This window comes from Giraffa tippelskirchi, chromosome 7 (assembly GCF_054371585.1).
Source record: "Giraffa tippelskirchi isolate mGirTip1 chromosome 7, T2T-mGirTip1v1.2.pri, whole genome shotgun sequence".
Classification (NCBI taxonomy): Eukaryota; Metazoa; Chordata; class Mammalia; order Artiodactyla; family Giraffidae; genus Giraffa; species Giraffa tippelskirchi.
In genome coordinates, this window is record NC_137281.1 from 142,309,269 (window position 1) to 142,330,358 (window position 21,090).

Consider the following 21,090-nt stretch of genomic DNA (forward strand, 5'->3'; position numbering starts at 1 on the left):
GCAGGTCTCAATAACAATCTTTCCCGTGGCCTCAAGCTGCAGCCTATGTGCTCATCCTGGAACATTCTTTGTAAAGGTCCTTGAACAAATGTAACTTTATGGATTATTTCCTGGGCAACTGCAGAAGGCTTTGTGCTTTCTCATGCAAGAACAATAAGCACCTTAACATGCTTTCCAGCCAACTCAACCGAAGGAAGGAAAGGACAAGTCAGAATCACAAGACCTAACTCCTTCATCCCGGGACTGTGCCTGTGGGATGAGGAGAGGGGGTTGGGGCCATGCCTCCATTTTGTCAGTAATGCCTAATGCGGCTCCCAACAGCTATCTAATTCCAATTATAGTGAAGTCAGACACAAATTTGTATAGAAATGGTGGAGCCAGAGCAAGACATCCTTGACAGCCAGTTGTTTCTGGAGAAGTGAAAGATCCTTGTTGCTAAGCAGCTAAATCTAGAACTTTGTCACCTGAGAGACAAGAGGGGCAAAGCTATGTTACCCTTTGTTATGTGAGGTCTCAACTACCTATCTTGGTTCACTGATAAGTATAGTACAAATTATCTCCAAGGAAAAAAGCATGGAAGCTACTGTTACTTCTGTTGGTAAGTCATTTATCAAGTTTGCCTCTATGCATAATTTGGTAATCAGAATAGTATGTCGAATAATGTAAAGATTCTTAACTTTGGATGTTTTTCCTTTTTAAAGATGCGAGAGACTTTAGCATGAGGAGGTGGTTGCTGCTAGGGTTTGCCTAAGACTGAGGGGGTTGCTGTGATGTGGGGCTTTCAGTTTATAAACAGGATAGTACTGGGGAAAGCAAGATAAGTTGATTACCCAAACTGCTAGTAAAGAACAGGAAAATAGGAAAAAGTAGAGTTGAGAATAGGAAAAATTTATAGACTTAGTGTTTTAGTAGATAGGAGATATGATCTGGAATAGAAGATAAGGGCTACTACCTGAATCTCAGGCAGGATCACTCTTCCATTATGACTGGAATATGGAGTAGGGTAGAGAAGTGAAAGAAATGAGCACGCATTCATATAGGTTTGTAACAGTGAAAATCCTAAAAATCATTTTGTCTTTGAATTTGGCATCAGTATGAATATTTTTTTTCACTCTGTTCTGGAGTAAGAAATTCATTTTGTATTGTGACCCAGTGGCCACACACACACAAATACCCACAAAATGTGTGCATCATTTGTGTATGAGTTGCTAAGGAACTTCTAGGGATGTTCTCTGATACTTTAATCCAATTTTCTAAAAGATAAAAACTGCATGTCAAGAACCATTTAATTGACTTCATGACTCTAATGAATCAGTGACAGGCTGCATTCAAGCACAACAGAGTAAGAGAGGTGATGGGTAGGTAAAGGTTTTCAGAAATTTGAAATAGCTGTGGGAAAAAATAAAAAGTTGATAAAAATATATGGAGGAGGGCTATTGTCTACTCCAAGTTTCCAATAATTATAAAGAATACGGATTTTAATGGCACCAATTCACAGTATTAAACATTTAGAGTGATGTTCTTTTAGGAGTTTGGGTCTCTGGGGTCCTAGAAATAATGAGGACAAGGATTATGACAAAGATACTTTGAAGCATTTTCCTATTCCCTGCTCTCAAGATGAGAACAATATGACATAGGTTGTTTGTTTGGCCTCAGGGCAGCTCAATATAAAAAAAAAGAACAATAAAAAATGAGTGGAAGATCCAAATAAATACTTCTCTAAAGAAGACATACAAATGGCTAAAAAGTATATGAAAAGATGCTAAAAGTGAAAGTCACTCAGTCATGTCTGACTCTTTGCGACCCCATGGACGGAATTCTCCAGGCCAGAATACTGGAGTGGGTGGCTTTTCCCTTCTCTGGCAAATCTTTCCAACCCAGGGATCGAACCCAGGTCTCCCACACTTCAGGAGGATTCTTTACCAGCTGAGCCACAAAGGAAGCCCTGAAAAGATGCCAACCATCAATAATTATTAGAGAAATTAAACTCAAAACTACAAGGAGGTTTAATTTCACACTGGTCACAATGGTCATCATCAAAAAAATCTACAAACCGTAAATGCTGGAGACAGTGTAGAGAAAAGGGAATCCTCCTACATTGTTGGTAGAAATGTAAATTGGTACAGACACTATGGAGAACAGTACAGAGGTTCCTTAAAAACCTAAAAATAGAGCTACTGAATGATCCAGCAATCCCATTCCTGGGCATATATTTTTGGGGAAAAAAAAAAACCCTGATTTGAGAAGACACATGTACTTCAATGTTCATTGCAGCACTGTTTACAACAGCCAGGACATGGGAGCAGCCCAAGTGTTCATCGAGAGAGAAACGGGTAAGGAAGACGTAGTGTATGTATATATATACAATGGGACGTTACCTGGCCATAAAAAAGAATGAAGCAATGCCATTTGCAGCAACATAGATGGACCTAGAGATTATCATACTAAGTGAAGTAAGTCAGATAGAGAAAGACAAAAATCATATAATATCACTTATACGTGGAATCTAAAAAGTGGTTAAAATGAACTTATTTACAAAATAGAAATAGACTCACAGACTTTGAAAATGAACTTGTAGTTATCAAAGAGAAAACATGGCAGGGGTGTAAATTAGGAGTTTGGGATTAATATATTTATACACTATTATATATAAGGGCTTCCCTCATAGCTCAGTTGGTAAAGAATCCATCTGCAATGAAGGAGACCCCAATTTGATTCCTGGGTCGGAAAGATCCACTGGAGAATGGATAGGCTACCCACTCCAGTATTTTTGGGCTTCCTTTGTGGCTCAGCTGGTAAAGAATCCACCTGCAATGCGGGAGACCTAGGTTTGATCCCTGGGTTGGGAAGATCCCCTGGAGAAGGGAAAGGTTACCCGCTCCAGTATTCTGGCCTGGAGAATTCCATGGACTGTATAGTCCATGGAGTCCCAAAGAGTCGGACACAACTGAGCAACCTTCACTTTCACTTACTGTATATAAAATAGACAACTAAAAGGACCTACTGTATGGTACAGGAACTCTACTCAATCTTCTGTAATAACCTATATGGGAAAAGAATCTGAAAAAGAATGGATACATGTATATATATAAATGAATCACTTTGCTGTACATCTATAACTAACACAGTCTTGTATATCAACTATACCCTATTATAAAATAAAAATTAAATTAAGCAAAACCAAAAAGACAACCTCCTGAATAGGTGACAATATTTGCAAATGATATGACCAATAAGGGATTAATATCCAAAGTATATAAACAACTCATACAACTCAACATCAAAGAAATAAACAACCTAATTTAAAAATGGGCAGAGAACTAAACAGATATATTTCCAAAGAGGAAAGGCAGATGGCCACAGGCACATGAAAAGATGCTCAACATTGCTAACATTAGAGAAATGCAAATCAAAACCACAGTGACATCACTTCACATTAGTTTGAATGGCTATCATCAACAAAAAGACATAACTAATGTTGGTGAGCATGTGGATAAAAGGGAACCCTCATACACTGTTGGTAGGAATGTAAATTGGTGCAACCACAATGAAAACAGTATGAAGGTTTCTCAAAAACTAAAAAATAGAACTTCCGTATGACCCAGGAATGTACTCCTGGGTGTATACCTTAAAAAACCACAAGCATTAATTCGAAAAGATACATGCACTCTATTGTTAATAGTAGCACATGGAAACAACAGAAGTGTCTATTGACAGATGAATGGATAAAGATGTGCTATATGCATACAATGTAATATCACTCAAGTATAAAAAAGAATGAAATTTTGCCATTTGCAGCAACATGCATGGATTTTAAGGGCTTTATGCTATGTGAAGTCAATCAGAAAGAGAAAGATATATATTGCATGATATCACTTATAAGTGGAATCTAAGAAAACAGCAAACTAGTTACTATAAAATCAACAGACTCACAGATATAGAGAACAAATGGGTGGTTGTGAGTGTTGGATGGGAAGGAGGGATTTATAGGGATGGGGATGTGTGAAGTACAAACTATTCTGTGTAAGACAGGTTCAAGGATGCCTTGTACAACCCGGGGAATATAGCCAATATTTTGCAATAACATTAAATGAAAAGTAACCTTTTAAAATTATATAAAAAATATTAATTCAGTGACGCTTGATTCAAACATATTTGCTCAAACTCTTAAAATTTAACAAAACAGATAATTCAATGTCTAAAATAAATAAATAGCAGAGTGATAAAAAAGAACACATAAGTGATCTGGAAGATAGAAAAATGGAAATCACCCAATCAGAACAGCAGACAGAAAGAAAACAAAACAAAAGAAAAGCAATCTATGACATCATTGTTTGAAGCATCACTACCAACAAAGCTAGTGGAGATGATGGAATTACAGCTGATCTATTTCAAATCCTAAAAGATGGTGTTGTGAAAGTGCTGCACTCAGTTCAGTTCAGTTCAGTCACTCAATCGTGTCCGACTCTTTGCAACCCCATGAATCTCAGCACGCCAGGCCTCCCTGTCCATCACCAACTCCCAGAGTTTACCCAAACCCATGTCCATCGAGTTGGTGATGCCATCCAACCATCTCATCTTCTGTCATCCCCTTCTCCTCCTGCCCACAATCCTTCCCAGCATTAGGGTCTTTTCCAATGAGTCAGTTCTTCGCAAGAGGTGGCCAAAGTATTGGAATTTCAGCTTCAACATCAGTCCTTCCAATGAATACCCAGGATTGATCTCCTTTAGGATGGACTGGTTGGATCTCCTTGCAGTCCAAGGGACTCTCAAGAGTCTTCTCCAACACCACAGTTCAAAAGCATTGATTCTTCGGCACTCAGCTTTCTCAGTATGCCAGCAAATTTGGAAAACTCAGCAGTGGCCACAGGACTAGAAAAGGTCAGTTTGCATTCCAATCCCAAAGAAGGGCAATGTCAAAGAATGTTCAAACCACTGCACAATTGCACTCATCCCACATGCAAGCAAAATAATGCTCAAAATTCTCCAAGTCAGGCTTCAACAGTACATGAACCAAGAACTTCCAGATGTTCAAGCTGGATTTAGAAAAGGCAGAGGAACCAGAGATCAAATCGCCAACATCCACTGGATCATCAAAAAAGAAGAGAATTCCAGAAAAACATCTATTTCTGCTACATTGACTATGCTAAAGCCTTTGACTGTGTGGATCACAACAAACTGTGGAAAATTCTTAAAGAGCACCGGACCACTGGACCTGCCTGCTGCAAAACCTGTATGTAGGTCAAGAAGCAACAGTTAGAACTGGACATGGAACAATAGACTGCTTCCAAACTGGGAAAAGAATATCTCAATTTGTATATTGCCACCTTGCTTATTTAACTTACATGCAGAGTACATCATGCAAAATGCCAGGCTGGATGAAGCACAAGCTGGAATCAAGATTGCTGGGAGAAATATCAATAACCTCAGATATGCAGATGACACCACCCTTATGGCAGAAAGTGAAGAAGAACTAAAGAGCCTCTTGATGCAAGTGAAAGACAAGAGTGAAAAAGCTGGCTTCAAACTCAACATTCAAAAAACTAAGATCATGGCATCCAGTCCCATCACTTGATGGCAAACATATGGGAAACAATGGAAACAGTGACAGACTTTATTTTTTTGGGCTCCAAGATCACTGGGGACGGTGACTGCAGTCATGAAACTAAAAGACACTTGCTCCTTGGAAGAAAAGCTATGACCAACCTAGTTCAGTTCAGTTCAGTCACTCAGTCATGTCCAACTCTTTGAGACCCCATGGACTGCAGTGTGCCAGGTCTCCCTGTCCATCACCAACTCCCAGAGTTTACTCAAACTCATGTCCATTGAGTCAGTGATGCCATCCAACCATCTCACCTTCTGTCATCCCCTTTTCCTCCCGCCATCAATCTTTCCCAGCATCAAGGTCTTCTCCAATGAGTCAGTTCTTCACATCAGATGGCCAAAGTATTGGAGTTTCAGCTTCAATATCAGTCCTTCCAATGAATATTCAGGACTGATTTCTTTTAGGATGGACTGGTTGGATCTCCTTGCAGTCCAAGAGACTCTCAAGAGTCTCCTCCAACACCGCAGTTCAAAAGCATCAATTCTTTGGTGCTCAGTTTTCTTTATAGTCCAACTCTCACATCCATACATGACTTCTGGAAAAACCATAGCTTTGACTAGATGGACCTCATCAACAGGTTCTTTAGTTCCTCTTTGCTGTCTGCCATTAGAGTGGTATCATCTGCGTATCTGAGGTTGGTGATATTTCCCCTGGCAATCTTGATTCCAGCTTGTGATTCATTCAGCCTGGCATTTTGCATGATGTACTCTGCTGTATCTAAGTTAAATAAGCAGGGTGACAATATACAGCCTTGCAAAGTATAGAGAAATACAAATGAAAACCACAATGAAGTATCACCTCACACTGGTCAGAATGGTTATTATCAAAAAGTCTACAGATAAAAAAATGCTGGAGAGGCTGTGAAGAAAACGGAACACTCCTATACTGTTGGTGGGAATGTAAAGTGATTCAGCCACTATGGAAGACAGTATGGCTTTTCTTCAAAAAAACTAAAAATAGAACTACCATGTTATCCTGCAATCCCACTCCTAAGTATATATTCTGAAACACCAATTCAAAAAGGTACATGCACACCAATGTTCATAGCAGCAGTATTTACCATAGATAAGACATGGAAACAACCTGAGGACCCATCAACAGATGTCTGGCTTAAGAGGATGTCATATATATATACGTGTGTGTGTGTGTGTGTGTGCGTGCATGCATGTATACCCACACACAATGGAACACCAATCAAGTATAAAAAGAATGAAATATTGCCATTTGCAGCAACACAGATAAACCTAGAGAATATTATATTTAGTGAAGTAAGGCAGGCAGACAAGTATTGTATGATATTATTTGTAAGTGGAATCTAAAAAACAGTATAAATGAATCTATGTACAAAATGGAAACAGACTTACAACCAAAGGGGAATGAAAGTGGAGAAGGATAAATCAGGAATATGGGCTTAATAGATACAAACTACTATACATAAAATAGATAAGCAACAATGATCTAGTGTATAGTACAGGGAACTATATTCAATATCCACTAGTAAACTACAATGGAAAATAAGAAAATAATCTTAAATATTTATCTATTTGTATAAATCATTTTGCTGTACACCTGAAACTAACACAATGTTGTAAATCAACTCTACTTCAATTTAAAAAGCTTGACTTAAATAACAAATACAAAAACAAAAAACCACATTGAAAAACCCTCCTGGTTTTCAGATGGGTTGTCTATACGCTTGCTAGCATTAGTTATAATGAAGGTAGGGTTTTTGATGGAGAATAATTCTATCAGTCAGGTGTCAAAGTCTTTGAAGTTTGTGCAAGAATGATAGGGACTGGTTGATGGAAGAATGAGAAAGAAAGGTTAAAACTTACTGTAGTCGGAAGCAGTTGGATAAATGGTTTGGATTTGACTTGGTGGGCTGTGGGCAACAAGAACCCAGCCTACGGACCATAAAGACATATGACTTCTATGATATGGATTTCTCTAGAGTGAGCTTTAGGGCAAGCAGTAAATTGTGAGGAAGCTCAAGTTTAAGAGGTAAGTATATGTAGGGAGCTTTGTGAAGAGGTGAGGATTGATTTTGGTTGTCTCTCTCTGTCTGTCTGCCTGTCTCTTTCAATAAATGAAAACTGCAGAAGTAATAGGGGAAGTTGTATGTAGGGATGATATAGAGGAATTTGAATTAAAGTAAAAGAAGTATTGACTAGGAAAATCCAGGAGATGATTGGTACTGGGTCAGGCATCTTCATTTTCATACCGCCTATAAAAGGCTTCTTAGATTAGCTTGGCTTAGTTGCTCTTCGTAAGAAAATGAACCTACTTTGGCAGTACATTTATCACAGTCATGGATGAAATCAGATTTTTGAACCTGAAGCATCTACAAGAGGAGAGGCCACTTTAAGAAAAAGAATAGAAAATTACAATAAGGATAAAAATGAACATTTATTTAGCATGGGAAGAAATCACAATGAACAATAACTTTCAAATTTTGAAAATACCATGCTGCTGCTGCTGCTAAGTCACTTCAGTCGTGTCCGACTCTGTGCGACCCCATAGACGGCAGCCCACCAGTCTCCGCCATCCCTGGGATTCTCCAGGCAAGAATACTGGAGTGGGTTGCCATTTCCTTCTCCAGTGCATGGAAGGGAAAAGTGAAAGTGAAGTCGCTCAGTCGTGTCTGACTCTCAGCGACCCCCTGGACTGTAGCCTACCAGGCTCCTCCATCCATGGGATTTTCCAGGCAAGAGTACTGGAGTGGGGTGCCATTGCCTTCTCCGGAAAATACCATAAACACCACAAAAAAATTCAAAAACCCAATACTTGTATTTACTTCCTGACACACTTCTTTGTTTCCCTACAGTTTTATAATCACTTCCTCTTTAGCTGCCTCCCTCATGAGAATTATTTTGTTATATTTTCTCTGGAGAGAACAAAAAGTAATTGCCTGCCCCTAGTGTATTCAACCAAAATTTATTTTTTATTATTGATATTTAGAAAAATTCAGCTTTACAACTTGTTACTGGTAAAACAATAAAAATTACCTTATTGAATTTCAGGAAACATTTATCCAGTCTCTAATATATGAACCATTTTATTTCAGGGCACTTCAAATTTTCTTGTGTAGTAACTAATTTTGAACACACTTATATGGATGACTCTCATAAACTGCATTACTAAGCACCTCCTAGGGGTTTATGGAGGTCTATACAATGAGGGTCCCTGAATCATTAACTTTATTACTCAGATTAATCTGATTCAGATCTTATTATAATAATCTGATTACTTGTCTTTTTTCCACAGGCTCAGTGCTTCTTAGCCTCTTTTTTGTCACTTAACTGAGACTATGATGATCTCTATGGACACTCTCCTCAGCCATAGAAAAGGACACATAATATATAAAATATTGAATACAATGTTATAGATCCTTCTAAAGCTTATTCTTGCTCCTGCCACATATTTCTGCACTAAATTGATAATCTGCTTAATGCACTGTATTTTTATTTTATTTCCCTAGTATCTAGCACAATGTCCTACATTTTGTATGCTCCAGACATAAATTAAAGAAATTAATGAATGTTGCCAGGCAGACTGAATGCCAGGTAATACAGAAAGTCTTCACTTTCAAAAACTGTTGGTAAATACATTTTAGCAGACATTGGGAATTTTCCCCTGCAATTCTAAAATACCAGGCACTCTGATGCCTTTTCCCCAAGAAGATAGAATTCTTTTTCTCAAACTTTTAAATTTCATGAATTCTTATTATCCCTTCTGAAGTCATTTCCTCTTGTCTTTCATATTCTCCTACAGATAACTGGGGAGAACAACCTTGTTTTCTTCATTCCTTTAGAAGATGTCAGTATTTATGATTTTTTTCTCTTATAAAAATTATATTCAAATATGAATACATTTTAAGTGGCATTCATCTATAACCCAAGTACTTGACCAACCCTCCCCTTCACCACCCACCTTTTCTATTTTTCACTGTATGGAGGACTATACTAGGTATTATAGACCCTATAATATAGGGGATATTAAAATGAGTTAAAATCATAAACCTTGCACTCAATGACTCAATGAATGAAGGAGAATATCACAAGGATACAAGCAAATAACGAGGTAAATAGTCTAAAGTAAATCATAAGACTGATGCAAATTGACATAAGGATTGTGATGGTCTCTGACCTCTCCAGTTTTGACAGGAGAAAGTAACAAGAGTTATACAAGGGCAACAGGCACAAGCCAACACATTTTTGGACAAATTGAGATACAGTGTCACTGTACTCTGAGGTTTCTTTAGTTTTGGTTTAACTTTATATTGAGGAGATTTTTATACCACCTATATGTGTTTGAGATCATTGTATAATGAAAACCTAAGTGCCTAGCATCCAGTTCCAACAACTATCCGCTATCGACAGGGCCAATATTGTTTTATCTTTATCCCCTCTAACTTTACATCCCCAGTTATTGAAAGCACATCCAAAGCTTTTTGCTGCATTAATCACTCTTGACCCATTCAAATTCTTTCTCCTATTTTCCTTACCCAATCCCACCACCATTCCCCACTCTTCTTTTTATTTTCACTTTTCAGCACTGCCTGCTCTGATAGTCACACTCTGACAGGACACAGATCCTTAAAGTTCAACTCAGAGGGAAGAGCCAGGTCAGCAGTGCCTGATAAGTTCTTCTCTGGACAGATGGCTCCATAGTGGCTGCTCCATCATGGTGACTGGTGAGGCCAGAGTGTCCGTGCGAGTTGTTGGACTGCTCTGGCTTGAGGTGTCTCTGTTCTCTTCCGGTCTCTCCCAGGAAAGGCGGTCTCAAAGCCTCAACTCCCTAGATGTGGTGATTCCCTTGAAGGTTACCAACGGGGGCAGAGGTCCAAATGCTCCAGGTTGGCTCTCCTACAGCCTGCAGTTTGGGGGTCAGAGACATGTTGTCTACATAAGAGCTAAGAAGATCTTGGTTTCCAAACCCCTCCCAGTGTTCACCTACACGGACCAGCACGCCCTTCAGGAGGATCAGCCTTTTGTTCCTAATGACTGCTATTATCATGGTTACGTGGAGGGGGTCCTCGAGTCCCTTGTTGCCCTCAGTACTTGTGCTGGGGGCTTTCAAGGAATGTTACGGATAAATGACTTCACCTATGAAATCAAGCCCATCAGGCACTCTACTACATTTGAACACCTGGTTTATAAGATAAACACTAACGAGACACAGTTCTCACCTATGAGATGTGGCTTAACAAATAAAGCAGCACACCAGCAGCTGGAATTTGAAGAGCCTGAGAAATTAACTCTGAAACAAAATTCTGCTTATAACCGGTGGGCCCATTTGTGGTATCTGGAGCTGGTTGTGGTGGTAGATCACAATTTCTTCATTTATTCTCAAAGTAATTTCTCAAAGGTGCAGGAGAATGTATTTGTTGTTGTCAACATAGTGGATTCCATTTATCAGCAGTTGGGTACTTATGTGATTTTGATGGGGATTGAGATTTGGAATCATGGAAATGTTTTTCCACTGATAAGCATAGAACAGGTTCTGGAGGACTTCTCTCAGTGGAAACAAATCAGTCTTTCCCAGCTACAGTATGATGCTGCACATATTTTCATTGAAAATTCACTTATAAGTGTCCTTGGTATAGCCTATGTGGCAGGAATATGTCACCCTCCTCTCAACTGTGGAGTTAATAATTTCAAAGGAGACCCCTGGTCTGTTTTTGCCCTCACCGTAGCTCATGAGTTAGGTCATACTCTGGGTATGCAGCATGATGAAGAATTCTGTGTGTGTGGACAAAGTGCTTGCATCATGAATGCTATCAGGTTGCCAGCAGAGAGATTCACGAATTGTAGCTATGCAGAATTTACAAAGACCACTTTAAACCAGGGATCATGTCTGCACAATCCTCCAATTCCAGGGGCAGTCTTCATGCTGAAGCGCTGTGGGAACGGTGTGATTGAAGGAGAAGAGAAGTGTGACTGTGGATCTATAAAGCAGTGTGAACAAGATCCCTGTTGTCTGTTGAACTGCACTCTAAGACCTGGGGCTGCTTGTGCTTTCGGGCTTTGTTGCAAAGACTGCAAGTTCATGCCATCAGGGGAACTCTGTAGACCTCAGATCAATGAATGTGACCTTCCGGAGTGGTGCAATGGGACATCTCATCAGTGCCCAGAAGATGTCCATGTGCAGGACGGGATTCCTTGTAGTGACAGTGCCTTTTGCTATCAAAAGAGCTGTAATAGCCATGATGAACAGTGCAGGGAGATTTTTGGTGAAGGTGCAAAGAGTGCATCTCAGAGATGTTATAAAGAAATCAACTCCCAGGGAAACCGTTTTGGCCACTGTGGTGTAAATGGCACAACATACCTAAAATGCCCTATTTCAGATAGCTTTTGTGGGAGAGTTCATTGTGAGAATGTGGGAAACATCCCCCACCTGAGAGATCACTCAAATTTGCAACACACTCACATCAATGGTGTCACCTGCTGGAGTATAGACTATCACTTAGAGATGAGTATACCTGATGTTGGTGAAGTGAAAGATGGTACCATGTGTGGTCCAGGAAAGATCTGCATACACAAGAAGTGTGTCAGCCTATCTCTTCTGTCACAGGTTTGCTTCCCTGAGACCTGTAACATGAAGGGGATATGCAATAACAAGCATCACTGCCACTGCGGCTATGGGTGGTCCCCGCCCTACTGCCTACACAGAGGCACTGGAGGTAGTGTTGACAGTGGCCCAGCATCTGCCAGAAGAGTTTTCTTGCCAATAGTTGTGCCTTTTGGTTTGTTTGTTTTGCTTTTACCTTTAATTGCTGTATTTATGTATCTTAAAAAACGTTTTAGATCCAAGAAGACTAAGACTCACTCTCCCAATTAAGAATATGACTGTAACCTAACAGCCTATACATTAAGTTTTAGTCTATCGGCAGTAGAAATATTCCAACATGCCTGAAACTGAACGTATTTCTGACAGTTTGCAGAAAAATGCGGACACCTTGCCTTCTGTTAGTATCAGAGATGTTGCCATCAAGCAAAGGTAATTCCTAACATTTTCCTATCCACTGTTCATGGTTGTAAGCGGCAAATAAAATTCATTTCCCTGCAAGTGAGTCCTCTTTGTGTTTCTTGAGCACAGATATGACTCAGGAAAGGCAGGAGATAGACATCTGGGGACACAGGGATGAGTCTCGCCTCTTTTCATTTCTTCCCAAAGTAACTTCTCAAAGGTACACAGGATGTATTTGCTGTTGTCAGCCTAGTGGATTCCATTTATCAGCAGTTGGGTACTGATGTGATTTTGATTGGGACTGAGATTTGGAGTCATGGAAATGTTTTCCCATTGAAATGCACAGAACAAGCAAAGACTGCAATGCAATTCACGCCATCAGTGGAACTTTGTAGATATAAGGTCAATAAGAGTGATCCTCCAGAGTGCAGCAATGGGACACCTCATCAGTGCCCAGAAGATGTACATGTGCAGGACAGGTTTTCCCTGTAGTGACAGTGCCTACTGTTACCAAAAGTGAAATAATAAAGTCACAAAATTAATTAATTTTCTAACACTGTGATCCAAAATCTGAAAAGAAGGGTAACAATAATGCTTTCCCACCCAACCTCTAGGGGTTATTATGTAAACAAAAGAGAGAAAGGAATGGTTTCTTATTAAAGTATAAATAAACTGTTTTTAACAAAAATTCCTGACACTGTTCCTTCTGCTTTCTAGCCAAGCTTATCTGCTCTAACACTTTGCCTTAATTTGGCAGTTTGCGTATCCTCTTAGAGGATTTTCTTTGAATACCAGAATATAATCTTCATGAGGGCAGAGTTGTTTGAACTGTTTTCTCCTCACTGTTTTGTCCCAATACCTAGAACAGTGCCAGATACAAAATAAATGTTTAAATGGACTATTAATTGCATAAAATTAATTAGGAAATGCAAAAAAAATACTTTGGTCCTCTTTTAAAAACTACCATAGCTCTTCTTCAAAATTGAACTTTGAATATTTAAAATGTGTATTTATAATGCTCTTTTTGTACTTGTCCTTCACCATCTTTTAGTCCTCAGTTTATGATCTCCTCAGTCTATTCTCAGTATAGCTGAAAGTCTTGTCTCTTGAAACACATTTCTGTATCAGATACCCTCTGTATATGGTCCAGACAACTTCCAAATGCCTCTCTTTGTCAACTGAATTAACCTTTTTGATATCATTTTCCACTATCCTTTGCACATTCTGCATCATCCAGCTATTTCCTGTTTTAAATATACTTAGCTGTGTCATACCTCTGCACAACTGTACATCAATTCCCATTCCCCAAATTCTGTTTACCACCCTCTCCAACCCCCTTGCCTTGGAAAACTCCCATTTTCCTCTCAACAGAAGTTAAACAAAACATCTTTGGAAAAGCACTTCCTTGTGAAATGCTTGTTGTCACTTTGTGCTCATCCCTTTGAGGCATTCCAGGAACAGATGAGGAATAGACGGTAACAATGGATCACCCAGAAACAGAAAGAAGAAACCGATGTTTAGTGGAGCCACAGAAACAGGGAAGCAAGAATCAAGGAGACAAGCTGATCAAATTTAGTTTTAGAACATAAATCAGAGATTTACTCACACGTTTTCAGTATACATGATCATATGGAGACAAAAGGCAGCTGCTCCAATTTATTGTTTCTCTTCTGAAATTATTTTGTGTATGTTGTTGTTGTTCAGTTGCTAGGTCATATCTAACTCTTGCAACCCCAAGGAGCCCATTAGGCTCCTCGTCTATGGGATTTTCCAGGCAAAAATACTGGAGTGGGTTGCCATTTCCTTCTCCAGGGGATCTTCCCAACCAGTGATGGAACACGTGTCTCCTACATTGGCAAGTGGATTCTTTATCATTGAACCACAAGGTAAGCTCCTGTTTTTGTATAAAAATATTAAATTTGGTTACAGTCAAATTTATCAGTCTAATATTATTTTACATTCACTGCGTTTTACATTTTTCACTTGCGATAACTTTGAGATAATCCTTTTCATTTTCTGGGATTATGCTGACTTCAGTTTTCATGCTCAAATTTGGACTTTATTTTGCTATAAGAAATGAAATCTTCAATTATTTACTAAGAAAAAAACCCCTCAAATTGTCAGAGAGCAAATAGAATCATCAAGAAGTAAAATTCCTTAAATATATTAAAAAATTAAACACATATCCATTGTAGCAATGGACATGCAAAATATAATTTGCAAAATTGAGAGTTTCTTTCTATAGATCAGAATTGAAAAGTAGAAACAGTGAGAAAAAACAGAATGCTCAAATATTTTTTCCTTTAAACTCCTTTATGACTTAGCACGGCTAGATTAGGGAATTAGAAAACAAAACATATCCTTACCTAGGAGTGCCACCAGGGTTAGCAGAATCACAATGTGTTTCATTCCTTTTCTTATACAGAAATACAGGAGAATGTAAAAAATTAATATTTCTAAAATCTAAAAAGGGAAAAGATAGGAAGAGTAAAGTGTGAATTATTCTACACAAAGTCTTCAGAATGTCACACTTTTCTTTTTGATTTTGCAACGATTATCGTATGAGGGTTGAAGGTAACTAGAGTTCCCAAGAACAATTCTAAATATAAGAGAACAACATAAGGAGCCTCAGCCATCCAGACTCAGAGTTCTAACATCACCTGCAGGGTAATGACACCCAGCTCTAGATCTCCAGTTCTCCCTGCAACTCCACTCTCATTTACCCAGTTGTCTACCAGACATTCCCACATGCATGTTCAAAAGCCACATCATATGAATATGGGCAACACTTAACTCTTTTTGAGGGGGAGGGGCTGTACCATGCGGCACGTGGGATCTTGGTTCCCTGACCCAGGGATGGAACCCGTGTACCCTTCACTGGAAGTATGGAGTCTTAACCACTGGACTGCCAGAGAAGTCCCAACACTTAACTCCTTTTTCTCCCCCTCTCCTTCAACAAGGTTTAATTGTTATCGCTCATTCCAGTGATAACAAAAATAAAGAATCAATGGTACAACAACAACGACAAAAAAAGAAATGAAACAGAAACCCAACCATATGTTTTTTTCAAATGGCTATCCAGTTGTTCCAATGTTTTACTAACAAATTAAGAGTCCAAGGTAAGGAGCAATGGCTGCGCTTTGCTGGAGCAGCCGTGAAGAGATACCCCACATCCAAGGTAAGAGAAACCCAAGTAAGACAGTGAGAGAGGGCATCAGAGGGCAGACAGACTGAAACCACAATCACAGACAACTAGCCAATCTGAGCACACAGACCACAGCCTTGTCTAACTCAGTGAAACTAAGCCATGCCGTGTGGGGCCACCCAAGATGGACGGGTCATGGTGGAGAGGTCTGACAGAATGTGGTCCACTGGATAAGGGAATGGCAAACCACTTCAGTATTCTTGCCTTGAGAACCCCATGAGCAGTATGAAAAGGCAAAAAGATACGACACTGAAAGATGAACTCCCCAGGTCGGAAGGTGCCCAATATGCTACTGGAGATCAGTGGAGAGATAACTCCAGAAAGAATGAAGGGATGGAGCCAAAGCAAAAACAATACCCAGTTGTGGATGGGACTGGTGATAGAAGCAAGGTTAGATGCTGTAAAGAGCAATATTGCATAGGAACCTGGAATGTTAGGTCCAAGAACCAAGGCAAATTGAAAGTGGTCAAACAGATGACAAGAGTGAACATCGACATTCTAGGAATCAGCAAACTAAGATGGACTGGAATGGGTGAATTTAACTCAAATGACCATTATATCTACTACTGTGGACAGGAATCCCTTAGGAGAAACGGAGTAGCCATCATAGTCAACAGAAGAGTCCAAAATGCAGTACTTGGATGCAACTTCAAAAACGACAGAATGATCTCTGTTCATTTCCAAGGCAAACCATTCAATATCAAGGTAATCCAAGTCTATAACCTGACCAGTAACGCTGAAGAAGCTGAAGTTGAACAGTTCTATGAAGACCTACAAGACCTTCTAGAACTAACACCCAAAAATGATGTCCTTTTCATTATAGGGGACTGGAATGCAAAAGTAGGAAGTCAAGAAACACCTGGAGTAACAGGCAAATTTGGTCTTGGAGTACAGAATGAAGCAGAGCAAAGGATAATAGAGTTCTGCCAAGAGAATGCACTGGTCATAGCAAACACCCTCTTCCAACAAAACAAGAGAAGACTACACATGGACATCACCAGATGGTCGACACCAAAATCAGATTGATTATATTCTTTGCAGCCAAAGATGGAGAAGCTCTATACAGTCAGCAAAAACAAGACCGGAAGCTGACTGTGGCTCATATCATGAACTCCTTATTGCCAAAGTCAGACTGAAATTGAAGAAAGTGGAGAAAACCACTAGACCATTCAGGTATGACCTAAATCAAATACCTTATGACTATACAGCAGAAGTGAGAAATAGATTTAAGGGACTAGATCTGATAGACAGAGTGCCTGATGAACTATGGATGGGGGTTTGTGACATTGTACAGGAGACAGGAATCAAGACCATCCCCAAGAAAAAGAAATGCAAAAAAGCAAAATGGCTGTCTGAGGAGGCCTTACAAATAGCTGGGGAAAAAGGGAAGCAAAAAGCAAAGAAGAAAAGGAAAGATATACCCATTTGAATGCAGAGTTCCAAAGAATAGCAAGGAGAGATAAGAAAGCCTTCCTCAGCAATCAGTGCAAAGAAATAGAGGAAAACAATAGAATGGAAAAGACTAGAGATCTCTTCAAGAAAATTAGAGATACCAAAGGAATATTTCGTGCAAAGATGGGCTCAATAAAGGACAAAAATGGTATGGACCTAACAGAAGCAGAAGATATTAAGAAGAGGTGGCAAGAATACACAGAAGAACTGTACAAAAAAGATCTTCATGACCCAGATAATGACGATGGTGTGATCACTCACCTAGAGCCAGACATCCTGGAGTGTGAAGTCAAGTGGGCCTTAGGAAGCATCACTATGAACAAAGCTAGTGGAGGTGATGGAATTCCCGTTGAGCTATTTCAAATCCTGAAAGATGATGCTGTGAAAGTGCTGCACTCAATATGCCAGCAAATTTGGAAAACTCAGCAGTGGCCACAGGACTGGAAAAGGTCAGTTTTCATTCCAATCCCAAAGAAAGGCAATGCCAAAGAATGCTCAAACTACCGCACAGTTGCAGTCATCTCACACGCTAGTAAAGTAATGCTCAAAATTCTCCAAGCCAGACTTCAACAATACGTGAACCGTGAACTTCCAGATGTTCAAGCTGGTTTTAGAAAAGGCAGAGGAACCAGAGATCAAATTGCCAACATCCGCTGCATTATCAAAAAAGCAAGAGAGTTCCAGAAAAAAAATTATTTTTGCTTTATTGACTATGCCAAAGCCTTTGACTATGTGGATCACAATAAACTGTGGAAAAATTCTGAAAGAGATGGGACTACCAGACCACCTGACCTGCCTCTTGAGAAATCTATATTCAGGTCAGGAAGCAACAGTTAGAACTGGACATGGTATAACAGACTGGTTCCAAATTGGAAAAGGAGTACATCAAGGCTGTATATTGTCACCCTGCTATTTAACTTATATGCAGAGTACATCATGAGAAACACTGGGCTGGAAGAAGCACAAGCTGGAATCAAGATTGCCGGGAGAAATATCAATAACCTCAGATATGCAGATGACACCACCCTTATGGCAGAAAGTGAAAAAGAACTAAAGAGCCTCTTGATGAAAGTGAAAGAGGAGAGTGAAAAAGTTGGCTTAAAGCTCAACAATTCAGAAAACTAAGATCATGGCATCTGGTCCCATCACTTCACGGCAAATAGATGGGGAAACAGTGGAAACAGTGGCTGACTTTATTTTTCTGGGCTCCAAAATCACTGCAGATGGTGACTGCAGCCATGAAATTAAAAGATGCTTACTCCTTGGGAGGCAAGTTATGACCAATCTAGACAGCATATTAAACAGCAGAGACATTACTTTGCCAATAAAGGTCCGTCTAGTCAAGGCTATGGTTTTTCCAGTGGTCATGTATGGATGTGAGAGTTGGACTACAAAGAAAGCTGAGTGCCGAAGAATTGATGCTTTTGAACTATGGTGTTGGAGAAGACTCTTGAGAGTCCCTTGGACTGCAAGGAGATTCAACCAGTCCATCCTAAAGGAGATCAGTCTTGGGTTTTCATTGGAAGGACTGACGTTGAAGCTGAAACTCCAATACTTTGGCCACCTTATGCGAAGAGCTGACTCATTTGAAGAGACCCTGATGCTGGGAAAGATTGAGGGCAGGAGGAGAAGGGGACGACAGGGAATGAGATGGTTGGATGGCATCACTGACTCGATGGACATGGGTTTAGGTGGACTCTGGGAGTTGGTGATGGACAGGGAGGCCTGGGGTGCTGCAGTTCATGGGTCGCAAAGAGTCGGACATGACTGAGTGACTGAACTGAACTGATTATATTTTAATTTGTTAGAGTCATATTATTTTCCTTGCAAATTTTTTTCAGAAGTTGTAATGTTTGTAATATTTCTAATTTTAGGGAAAGCTGCATTGTTATTTTATGTTGGCTGAGTTAATTAGGGCTGAATCTGTCAATTATATCAAGATTAGTGGTTAAAATTAACCTCCTCATAATGAACAAAGAGTCTTAATTGGGGTTCCCTAAAAAGTATGCACTGAGATCAGAGTTTAGGTTGAGTTAATTTACATGGGAGGCACAAAATTGAGTATATTATGAGCAAATTTCCACTGTGGGCTACTGGAGCCATTCCCTGTAAACTCTCTAAGTCATGTGAAACCCACCTTAGAATATTCCTCCATGGTGTAGGAGAAAGCTGTCAGAAAAAGAAGTGAGATACAGCATTTGAAAGAGGAAACTGCCACAGGATGGAAAATTGTTACAACAGGAAACTGCCTCCTGCACAGTGAACTTAGGTGGAACAGGGAGGTGTAGGGTGGGCCATCATCTACTGTACCCAGGTTCCCTAGAAAATAGATGCTGAGTCAAGGATAACGTGCATTTGATCTTCTGTGGTATGATGACAATTCCTATACAGACTAGTGGCTTCTGACTTTACAGCAGTGTATTTGGCCCATCCATGGAGCAGGCTAGAAGCAAAAAGGAGTTAATACATCTGGAAGCAACTCTTAATCAATGAGAAAGGTTTTGCAGATAAATCTCACAGTTTCCCCAGTCCTCATGGAACAATTCTGAGGTGACTGACAGTGTCTCTCACAGAGTCCACAGTAGAACTGTGTCCTAGTTGGTCATGTGGTCACTCACTAATGTATGCTTGATTTACTTTTATCCCTTCCCTGTCTCAGTTGTAAAGTTGGGCATGGTGTGAAAGTCCCAAGACCTCTATAACAATGTTTACAGAGAATCTCAGCCTACAGACTGTGCTGAACATAATACCCAAGATTTGTCACACATCTGCAGAATTATAAAGATTTAGATCTCTGGTATGTTTCCTATGTAAAAATTAAAGGTCCTCTTAGGAGAGAAGTGTTACCTTAAGATTTTGGATGAGAATATTTGAGCGGATGCATTTGAAAACTTGAATTGTGAGATTTTCTTGAACACTCTGGGCCAGCAGAACTCATTCCTTAATGCTTGCTATAAGAGAGCAGCCTCTCATCGCCTGGAGACCAGGCTTCACCAAAGATTATGCTTACACTCCTGAAGACAGATCTTAATTTCCCCTCATAGCATCTAGACCAATAACTAGGGTCAGTCCTCAAAATGGTCCAAGTGGGGCTGTACAGTTCTTAATATGAGAGGAACTGGATCATTGTTCAAAAGAACTATGGGAAGTGGCTAATATATGATCTTAGGAGTCAGGTAGAGTGTCTGAAGAACTATAGACAGAGGTTCATAACATTGTACAAGAGGTGGTGATCAAAACTATTCCCAAGAAAAAGAAATGCAAAAGGGCAAAATGGTTATCTAAGAAGGCTTTGATGGAGAAAGATGGAGCTCCATCAAATCGATGGAGCAAGATGGTGGAGTAGAAGGATGTGTACTCATCTTCTCCTGTGAGAACTTCAAAATTGCAACTTGCTGATGAACAACCATTGACAGGAAAATGTTGGATCCCACGAAAAAAAGATACCCCACATCCAAGGGCAAAGGAGAAGCCCCAGCAAGATAGTAGGAGGGGCAAAATCACGTCTAGAATAAAACCCCACACTCACCAGAGATGCTTGGAGGGCTGAAACAAAATCTTGTGCACACTACACCCAGAGACCCCACAGAGACTGACCCAGACCAGCCTTGGCATGTTTGAGTATCTCCTGTGGAGGCATGGGTCAGCAGTGGCCTGCCGCAGGGGCAGGCGCTCTTGGTGCAGCAGACCTTGGTCACACAGCCTGTGGCATAAGCCCTCTTGGAGGAAGTCACCATTAGCCCCACCATAGAGCCACCAACCAGACAACTCACAAACTGCAGAACAATTATACCAAATAAATTCTCACACTGTTAAGAAAGTTCTAGGAACCACAACAGATTTCCCAACCTGGGCATCT

At 39.9% G+C, this 21,090-nt stretch overlaps 2 protein-coding genes and 1 long non-coding RNA gene across 9 annotated transcripts in view; 1 reads left to right on the plus strand and 2 right to left on the minus strand.

The window, feature by feature from the left end:
* The window catches only part of LOC145513228 (mediator of RNA polymerase II transcription subunit 6), a 90,893-nt gene that overhangs the window by 17,709 nt on the left and 52,094 nt on the right, over positions 1–21,090 (minus strand). For 3 of the 6 annotated variants that reach the window (XR_014059222.1, XM_081508872.1, XM_081508871.1), the window contains one exon: positions 7,993–10,211. Coding sequence is in view for 2 of the 6 variants with exons in the window: in XM_081508868.1 (XP_081364994.1) it covers positions 3,005–3,060 (56 nt within the window). In the remaining 4 variants the exon portion in view is untranslated. Of the gene's footprint in view, positions 1–3,004; positions 3,061–7,992; positions 10,212–13,426; positions 15,038–21,090 lie in introns of those variants that run through there. The other 3 variants (XR_014059219.1, XM_081508874.1, XM_081508868.1) reach the window with 2 other exon arrangements.
* Positions 460–12,673, plus strand: LOC145513229 (disintegrin and metalloproteinase domain-containing protein 21-like). 2 transcript variants are annotated; one of them, XM_081508880.1, is made up of 3 exons: positions 460–598; positions 2,275–2,333; positions 10,158–12,673. In XM_081508880.1, the coding sequence occupies exon 3, from the start codon at positions 10,289–10,291 to the stop codon at positions 12,443–12,445; it is 2,157 nt and encodes a 718-aa protein (XP_081365006.1). In that variant the 5' UTR covers positions 460–598; positions 2,275–2,333; positions 10,158–10,288; the 3' UTR covers positions 12,446–12,673. The 2 variants fall into 2 exon arrangements, with proteins under 2 accessions (XP_081365006.1, XP_081365005.1); XM_081508879.1 differs by lacking the exon at positions 2,275–2,333.
* LOC145513230 (uncharacterized) lies at positions 7,993–14,384 on the minus strand. The gene is made up of 3 exons (XR_014059224.1): positions 14,183–14,384; positions 12,087–12,195; positions 7,993–10,477 (listed from the first exon to the last, which is right to left on the minus strand). It is a non-coding gene; the product is annotated as an uncharacterized LOC145513230 (long non-coding RNA).